The sequence below is a fragment of the Molothrus ater genome, chromosome 9 (assembly GCF_012460135.2).
Source record: "Molothrus ater isolate BHLD 08-10-18 breed brown headed cowbird chromosome 9, BPBGC_Mater_1.1, whole genome shotgun sequence".
Lineage (NCBI taxonomy): Eukaryota > Metazoa > Chordata > Aves > Passeriformes > Icteridae > Molothrus > Molothrus ater.
Genome location: NC_050486.2, coordinates 25,872,035 through 25,881,522, shown reverse-complemented (window position 1 = coordinate 25,881,522; position 9,488 = coordinate 25,872,035). Strand labels below are relative to the sequence as shown.

Genomic DNA, 9,488 nt, shown 5'->3' with positions numbered 1-9,488 from the left:
AACAAATTCAGAGTCATAATCATTTGTTGCTTCCACTGAAAAACCTTTTAGGAACATGGGCTTTGTAGTGCTTGGGAGGCAGAGCTGTGAGCCTGGTAGCTCGAACATTGATCATAAAGTGAGGCAGGGACTAATCCCCTTCTAGCTGTTGTGACTGCTCAGTGATTAAGAGTCATTCTACCCTCATTAACTAACACTCAGAAATGGAAACAGTGCTGCCTGCTCTCAGCTCTTCTCCAGCCCATTCATTGTGTATAATGTACAGATTGGTCTCTTCTTGTTTATTCTGGGGAAGAAGGAGGTTGGCCACATTCATGAACCACCCCTGAATCCTCACTGTCAGCTTCAGTGGCTAAAATGAAGAATGGAAAAATGGCAGAGTTAAACACAAACAAGCAGGAACAGTAAACCCTCTGTTTCAGTTCTTGTTACACCTGGAATCAATCACATTTCCACAACTGAAGCTGCACTACAATAGAAGTATGAGGCGGACACTTCTGCCCACTTACCTACAGTGAACCTATGCCATGCCTTTTTAACACTCCTGTGAATTCTCAGAGGCCTCCACAGACTGAATCATAATCCACTTTCAAATCCAGCTAGGGATTTTTATTTTATAAAGTATTTACTTGGCAATTTGCATTTAAACCTCCCTCATCTCTTCACAGGCAATCTGGGTTTTGGGTTTCTGTGGCTTGCTCTTTTAGAAAGCCAACCATTTGCAACCAGAGTCTACCATCAGATGCAGTACTGGCTGTTTTACTGGACATATCTTGTGTTTATTTTGTCAAATATCTGTAACACAACCAGTCAGTACTGCATGGAATTGTGTAACAACATGTCTATACTTCACACCACCCTGTAAACTGAACTGGCCTCACTAACTCAAACCTTTCTGGAAGCATCTTCTACCCTAGGAGCATCTTTTTCAGGTAAGCCTTGGAATTTTTCATTTTTTGTTTTTATCCAAGATTTCCTTCTGAAATCAGAGATCACAGATACTTCTCCTCACCAGCTGTCACCCTGCTAGGGCTTTCTATATCCATCTTCCTGCAACAGTTTAGCCAGAAAGCCCATTTCACCTCAGCTCTGGAGGTTTCTGGAGAAAGGATGTCCCCAAGTTTAACTGCAGGTTTCAGTCAGTTCCATTTTGAAAAAAGAAAGGACATTATGCAGTCCTAACACATCCTCATGCATTACGCATTACAGCTTTTCTCTTTTTTCAAGCATCTTGAATTCCAGAAAGAATGTATTAGTTTCACTCTTCCCTTTACATCTGCATCTTGGGCTGCCAGGCTATTTTGTATGACCTCATGCAGAATTATTCCCCCTCACTGGGTTACAATTGCAAATTCCTACATATCCTGGAGCACAAATGCTATGCAGTAGAATTAATTTCTACTTTCTCCATACCACTAAGGAAACTGGATTGTTCTCTGAGCAACACAAGCCATGATGCATTGTTTCCTATGGCGCTGTGCCTGGGCTGTGATTTCCCTGGTGTGTGTTAAGGGCTGAAGTCATTAGATGGCATTTTGCTCCCTGGGGGAGGCTGCTCCACTGATGTTTCTTCCCCAGTTGGCTGTTTTCATCAGTTTTTGGCCAGTACAACTTCACTCTACCAATGCAGGACTGGGTTTCCTCTGTTTCCCTCACGCACTATTGTAACTTCTCCCCCATGTTTTTGTGCTACTCCCAGTTCCTTCCCTTCCCTCAGAGTCCAACAGAAAAGCTACTGCTCCCTACATGTTCTCTGCCACTGCAGCATCCCCCAAATTTTTGTCCCCTCCAAATCACAAAGCTCATTAATTCTCACACATGCTTCCTGATTTGCAGGCTAGCCCCTGTTTTCCTCTCTTCCCCTCGAACTCAAACTTCACCTCCAGTGCATCACTATCTCCTACACACTGCCTTTATCAGTATCTTACAATAACTTCACATTTCTACAATGTCTGTACACTCCCACCCTGCCATATTCTCCACATTGCCCTTGTCCAGCACATCTCCTGCTTCCCTTCCAGCCATACAAGGAGCAGGGATGCCCTGAGCGCTGGGGGGATGTGTCCCCACTGCTGGGCTGGCTGGCAGGCACTCGGTGGTTGGCCCAGGGACACACACCCCAGTCAGGGACTGAGTGCAGGGTCACAGCCAGCCCTACACCACAACGTGGCTGCAAGCAAATGCTTCAGTGGGAGGCATCTGCTTCCCCTGCACATCAGTAGTGTGCAGGCATGTGATCACAACAGATATGCTTGGCTGAAAATAGCTAATGGGTCGAAGAGTTATGAGAGGCCTGACATTAACAAAAAATGAGGCTGCACAAGCCTTATGTTGTTGAGAAATTAGGCCAAAAACCCCATTTATATTTTGTCCCACATCACCACCACCACCACCACCATCTTTTCAGTTGAGATCATTCTACTTCTCTTCTTTCTCCTCTCTCTTGATTTTTCAGTGGGTGATTATTATAATCTATTTCATAAACAGCTCGCTTAATGATTTTTGTTCTAATTTTCAAGAAGAGAAAGTTATATTTATTTATCTTCATTTATAAAAATTTAAAATTAAAAAAAAATTAAAACTGGCTATTTATACATCCAGTATTAGTGGTTAATTCTCTGAGCAGCTCTACCCTCTTGTGGTCACAGCTTAGCTGCAGCCAAATGAAAAACTTGCTAATATAATCACAAATGTGTCCACATGTAGGCACAGTACATGAAAGAGACTTAAAATAGAGGGGCATGAAGACTTAATCTATGACAGAAATTTAAAATCCTGTGGGAATCAGAGATTCTGAAGATTCAATCTTTCTTTTCCAGCAATTAAAATCTAGGATTTTCATATGAGCAAGAAATTTCGTATTATTCATGGTGTTAGCCCGCATTATTTTTTAACCATTTGTCTAAACTGAAATACAGCCAAATAATTTTTAAGATATGCCCTGCACACTAGCTACGTAGAGAAATATTTTCTTTTTGAGAACATGAAGAGATCATTTTCTGGAATAGCTCTGAGTCCTGGGGCCTTTGACATCTGCCTGAGATTGAGGTGCTTGTCAGCTGGAAAGGCCAAGCATGCCAGGCTGCCTCCCCTGGGTCAGCCCTTCCCACAGCTCTACAGTCTGGCACAGGAGTCAGGACTTCAATCACAGAGGTCAAAACTAGCTGGGATCGGGGTCTCCTGGGCTTCCAACTCTGTGGTTAGGGATTGAAAGCAGGTTACCAGTGACTCTCTCTTACCATGCACTTCCTTGGTTGTTTCAGCCAGGATGTTCAGTGAAACCGGAGCTGGGATGTAATGAATGCCTGTCAGAAATCCTGGTGGGATGAACTGACGCAGAGGAGTGTAGTATCCTTGAGGGAAATCTCCAGCTCCATCTGGAACCTGGGGAAACACATGAAGCAGATCACCTTCCATCTAAAGACCCTCTCCAGGATACACCTGCGTTATCAGACCATTTCTGGGTTTTTGTCCATATGCTGCCATGTCAGTGCACATATTGGCATGTGGAAAGCCTGTGCACAGGATAATATGCTGCAACTGAGGAGCAAGAACTTCTCAGACTATGTCAGAGCAAAACTGACCCTTTTAAGTCCTTGTCACCTGTTCTAGCATCTCATTGGAGTAGTTGGTTTAAACCAGGAGTAGCCATCTACTTTCTCAGTAACCCCTAAAACGTGACAGGGAATTTCTATACAAGCATAATCTATTGTTTATTGTCTTGAGACAGATCACTCTACCTTAACATCAACTGATTAGTTGCACTGAAAGCAGGTCAGATTATTAACATCATCATTTGCTAATGTTTTCTTCAGTGCAATGTATCAAAATGCTATGAAGTAACTGATAAGGCAAAAGACTCTTCATGGTTACTTCACCAGAGAGAAGGCAGCTAAAATAAAGCAGTATTAGGACAGGTAATTAAAAGCATGCTACTCACTGATACAGTGGTTGCATTCCCTGGCACACAGCTGCTAGGAATGTGTCGGAATCCTCTCTGAAGTGATATCCCTGGAGGTGATGGAGCTTCCCCACTGCTTGACTCATTGATGGCAAATCCCAGGGAAAATGGGTGGTAAGGATATACCCCAGAACACCCCGGGTACACTTTTGGGATTTCTCTCTCTAGGTATTCTGGGTTGACAGTGTATTCTGGAGGAAAAGCAGGGTGAGCTAGGGAACAATAAGAAAAGAACAAATAAAATTATCCATGAAATTTTATGGAGGTAAGTAGAAGTAGATGCAGGAACTTTTCTGTCATGTGCGCTGTGAAATTTATCCTTAGTAAAGCACTGGCTGCAGAATCTTATTCTTTCAGTACATCAACAAGAGCAAAACAACCTACCTTAACTTTTGAGTCTAGTGGTACTTAAAATTCCACATAAACAGCAGAGTTCTAACTTTCTAGCGTTCTAATAATGCAGTCCTATCTGTCACTTCTTAGGTTAATTTACAGCACACTCAGTTTTAGGGTCATACACAAACAAATCAGAAGCAGAAATTAGTTACTTCACTTTTCATCTTGCATCTTGAATATTATTTAGCCTCTCTGAAATTTTAGGAAAAAGAGTGGCTATTTAAATGTAAATAGGGTCCTTCTTGTCTGCCCCATCCTCCGATTGGCAGAGAAGGGAAAGAATTTCCTTTGAAAGATTTACTTCTGGAGTACTGTAATTTGTGCCTAATCTTTTTTTGAAGTTACTCAGCAGGTTAGAAATGTTAAGGGAAGGAACTGACAGACATCTCTATCACCACTGTCTCTACAAACATACTTTTATTCCAAAACAAAGCTAAAAAGGGTAACTTATTGACAGTATTCTCTGGGGACTGCAGATGTCCAAATAAGTCTTCTCAGAACAACATTTTGTCTTACAGGCTGCCAACTCTCCAGAGGCTCAGATTCATGACTACTGCCATCAGTAAGAATTTCTGCAATATTCTTATAGTAATAGAATGGAGTTACTATAATGAATTAGACAAGTCACATTAAAGACTCTATTAAAGGAAGCTATTTAAGAGATGACAGACCATACAACTGCTCCACCTGAGAAGTTTATGCCCTGCTCTTAAATACCAAATGCACTTTTATATCAAGTCATCCCAACTAAATTTAGTCTTTGCTACACGTATTAAGTAAGGAAAAAAGGTCTTTTTCTTTTAGTGCTAGCATGACATGCTAGCTACAGACAGCTGAACTTAGCTTTCTTTTTGCTGGAATTTTGTGCCTGTGAGTTTATAAACACTGTGACAGCACTCAGAGAAACAAGCGGAGCAGATCCAGTTTTGTTGCACTCCCAGACTAATTTCCCTCTCAGTGAAAGCCACTTTGCCTAAGCCTCGAGCTCGCAAGGGGCGGCGGGGCCGAGCACGCTGCTCCCGCACGGCGCTGCGAAGCTGCCAGGGACGGGACGAGGCTGCAGAAGCCACGTGGCAGCCCAGCGCCCTCCGGGCAAGGAGAGCGGGACAGAATGCAGGAGCGAGCGGCTCTCTGGGCAGCCGGAGCCGCAAGTGGCACGTTTGACAGGGGAAAGAGAACAGAGGGGAGATGCTGGGAAAAGCTCTGGACAGGTCCTTACCGTCGTCCCTGAAGGGAGGTGGCGGTGGCGCCCAGCATGCCGTGCCCTTGCCGCCGCTGTCGGGCTGGGCGCCCTTCTTCCTCTCGTGGCTGCAGTGCTCGGGGGCCCCGTCCTCCCGGGCAGCCGCCCCACGGCCCTCGCCCGACGGAACGGGCTCCGCGCCCGCCCTGGCCGGCGGCTCCGTCTCCTGCTGCCTCAGCGCCTTCTGGGCTGCCATGATCTTCTGGCGCTCGGTGATGAGCGAGCACTTCTCGCACAGGCACAGCTTCCAGCGGCAGTGCCCGGCGTGGCCCTTGACGGGCACCACGAAGCCGTGGTTGCGGCAGCGGGAGCACTTGGGTGCCCGCAGCGCCTTCGCCGTGGCCTCGGCCGCCTCCATGGCACCGCAGCGACCGCCCGAACCCCCCGTCAGGCCCTCCCCGTCCTCTGGGCTTTTATACGGGACAGGGGGGGGGGCTGCCCGGCATGTAACAACCCGGGCCGGGGGGCAGGAGAGCCCACGGCAGCGGGTGGGGAGCGCCCTGCGCCCCGCGGCCTCCCTGCCCTGCGCCTGGCACGGCTCCCCCGGGCACCCCCTACCCGGGCCCTTTGGTGCGGGCGGGAGCCGAGCCCAGGCATGGGGGCTGAGCCTGCAGGAGCTGCGGGGGGCACGGGCCCCACGGGCGGGTACCTCGCTCTGTGCCGGTGCTCGCCGGCGTGGGGGGTTTGGATGGAACCCGTGTGCACGGACGGGAATGTGCTGTCCCTTACAGTAGTGCCCTAAAAGTTAATTTTCCCTTTTGGCACGTTAACATCTGCACCCACTTTCATACACCTCGTGCATTCGGTTTTAATATGCACGAGACCTCAGTCCCGTTTTGTTTCCAATTTGCAGCATGCTTCTCTTGATGAGGAGGAGTGACTGCCTCAGCAGAAAAAGAACACTTTCATCATTCTGTTTTTCAAAAGAAGCTACTAAGATGAAGGTGGAAAGCATATGTCATTCCAAAGATCTGTCTACTTTTCTCAGAATTCCTTATTCTCTGGAAACAAAAGCAGGCTTACAGTTAGAACTAAGGAATGCTCCAGTTCTAGTATTGCTTTCAAAGCGCTTGTTATTTGTTACTGCTGGTAGCTGCAAACCCATGGTTTACACAGTAGCCCATTTCAGGAGAAAACTCCCCACTTTGCAACGTAAGGCACAACGCTGCTGAGTTTTCTCGCTTATACAACAGCTGTTTTAAAATCTTAAGGTGGCTATAGCGTCTATGTTAAAGAGAACATGATAAAAATTAATCACCAAGTGGTAGTGAAGCTTTCTACTAAGTTTCAAGAGAACCAGGTAGCATCTCTCTGCTTGCTCTGAAACAATTCTAACTGCAATGGAGTTTGTTTCACAAACCTGGCAGAAGAACCCTTCCCTTGGTGCAAAGATTCCGGGAAAGCCTTTGTGCAGCCTTCAGCACCTTGGGGGGTGAGGCCCCAGCAGAGCAGGCCCGTTAGGGATTTGGCAACACTGTGGTTTGGCAGCAAGTCTTGTCTGCAGTGAGCAGCCAGCCCCTGTGCCCGCCACAGCTCAGCCGAGATTTCAGCCTTCTCACTTGCAAAAGACCCAGTAGGATTTTGCACCGAAGTCCTGCAGGTTTCCAGCAGGATTTTGCCAGGGCCTTGATCTTCCCACACTCATTCTAAATATTGGCTCTGTATTACATATAGACAGATAAAATATTCCTAATTTTATGCTCCATATTTTTACTCAATGTTCAGGGTTGTGCTAGTTTAGCTGTAGAATGAAAGAGGATGGATGACATATTTTAAAAAACTGTAATTATATCTTTTCATAGATACCCAATCTGTGTTCCTTTGGATACTTGAGCAGAGAGGGAAAAAGGTAGGCAACATGTATTTTTCTCAGTAATTTTCTATTCTGAGTCACATAATACTATTCTTCAAGACATTTACTCAAATACACAGAAATGTATCTCTTCTCTTTCTAAAATGGCGTACCAGCCATGGGCTGTACCAGTTTCTTCACTAATTAAACCACATCTTTCAAAGTCATGGGGATTTTTCTTTTGAACAACTTCCGCCTAAACATTCAAGATTTATTATACTCTCCGTATAGTTTGTTTCAAACATAACTAGACTTGCTTTTTGTAGAAAAGTGAACATTTTACTTTGCTTGTGAGGTAAATCCTTATTTCTGCAGGCAGTTCAGAGAATTCTGTTACTCCAATCCTGTTATGTTTTTGTCTATGTATTTGAGTTAGCCTAATCACACACTGTAAGAAGACCATAACAGAGAGAAGATAAAACAATTTCTAAATACATTTTTGGAATGAAGTGTAGACTTGTATGTGGATGCAGCTTCATGTCTATTATAATTTTCTTCTCTGTTCACATTTGAAAGAAAATGAGGCTCAATAAAGACTCTTCCAAACTTAGTTTTCTCTAGCATTTAATATAACATATGGTGTGAGAACATAAAGTGTGTAAAGAATTGTGTATAAAGTAGCATTTATAAGAATTATTGTCTTGCCAAAATGAAAGGAAGGCAACCTGCTGACTTTATGTTATTGAAATAAATAGCAATAATATCTCTACTCCTTTCCAACTTCTGAATCATATAAAGTGTGTGGTTTTGGTGTGCAGTTTGCTTTGTACATGAGACAGTGAGGAAAAGCAATGACTTAGCTAAAAGGGAACAAATCAAAAGACTGTCATAAAAGTGAATAGCAGAAAATTGGGGTTTGGGTTTTTTTCCTCCTTCTCAGACTTTCCAGCTAATATTCATACAAGAAATATTTTTTGGCAAGAAAATTGTTCTGTTGCAAGAAAATTGTTCTGACATTTCAGAGAGCAGCAGCAACTTAATCAAGACATTTGTTCAGTCTAAGATCTCCATTAATAAATATTTCCACACTTGGTCAAAATACATTTTCTTATACATAAAAAATCAAGAGTATCTTTCAAATTTTTAAGATATCACATATGAAGTTAAAAATCCTCTATTCAAAAATTACCTTTTAATCTTTGTAGTTTGGAAGTATCCATTATGGACTGTCATAAGTTATTTTATAAAAATTGATACAGTAGTACTACTATCAGGTCTTCTCCATTATAACTGTGCAGAACTGTATTTACAGCTCAGCCAGGGCATAATCAATATGTGGAGAGGCAGAACTGCCCAAGAAGAACTCTCACCTTCACCTGTCCCAGAATATAATTTTAAGAAGTAGCACATTTTTAGCATCATCATAGTTAGAAGCTCCTTATAAAAATTATGAAAGAGTTTCAGAGGTGCTCTGGCTGACCTGCAGTACCAAATCCCCTCTTGCTGCTGAGCTCCCAGCAGCACACATCCATCAGTGCTGCCGCAGACCTGCAGGGCTCAGCTCTCTGCTGACAAGCTCACGAGGTTGTCTGATCTTGCCCAAAACAAGCCTACACGACAATGAAAAAACTTCTTCCAGGCACTTCTGTACACTGTATATTCCACTTTTCTAATCAGGGTGAAATTGTACTGTAGTAAACTTTTTTTTTTTAATGTGAGGGAAAGTGCAGCATAGAAACAGTGCAAGATGATTATATTCTAACTACCTTAAAATTTGAAATGGCTGAAATGTGTTTGGGTTAAACCTTTTTAAAATCTGGTTGCAGTTAAGTTCTTTAAACTGAAATAAACAGATTTAACTTTTCAATTCTATTTCAGCATCAATTCCTTTATTTTAAAATGTTGTCTTCTGTAGTGCAAGCAGGAATTCCACTGAGGTGTGTGGGGTTTTATTGTTGTTGTAGTATTTAAAGCAGTTTTAACCAGAGCACCATTAGATGTTGACTTTCATCTGCTATATCAAAAAGGTGAAACTCTATGCTGTGATCAGAGAAAATTGGATGGAGTTTATACATATTTTAAAGTCTTAAAAATGTATC

The 9,488-nt window shown here is 43.6% G+C and overlaps 1 protein-coding gene across 1 annotated transcript; it reads right to left on the bottom strand.

The window, feature by feature from the left end:
- Positions 1-281: 281 nt before the first annotated feature.
- On the bottom strand, positions 282-5,970 carry DMRTB1 (DMRT like family B with proline rich C-terminal 1). Its single transcript, XM_036387860.2, has 4 exons — positions 5,577-5,970; positions 3,941-4,173; positions 3,240-3,384; positions 282-352 (listed from the first exon to the last, which is right to left on the bottom strand). Exons 1-4 carry the CDS (start codon positions 5,953-5,955, stop codon positions 282-284), a joined length of 828 nt encoding a protein of 275 aa, XP_036243753.2. The 5' UTR covers positions 5,956-5,970.
- Between the last annotated feature and the right edge of the window lie 3,518 nt (positions 5,971-9,488).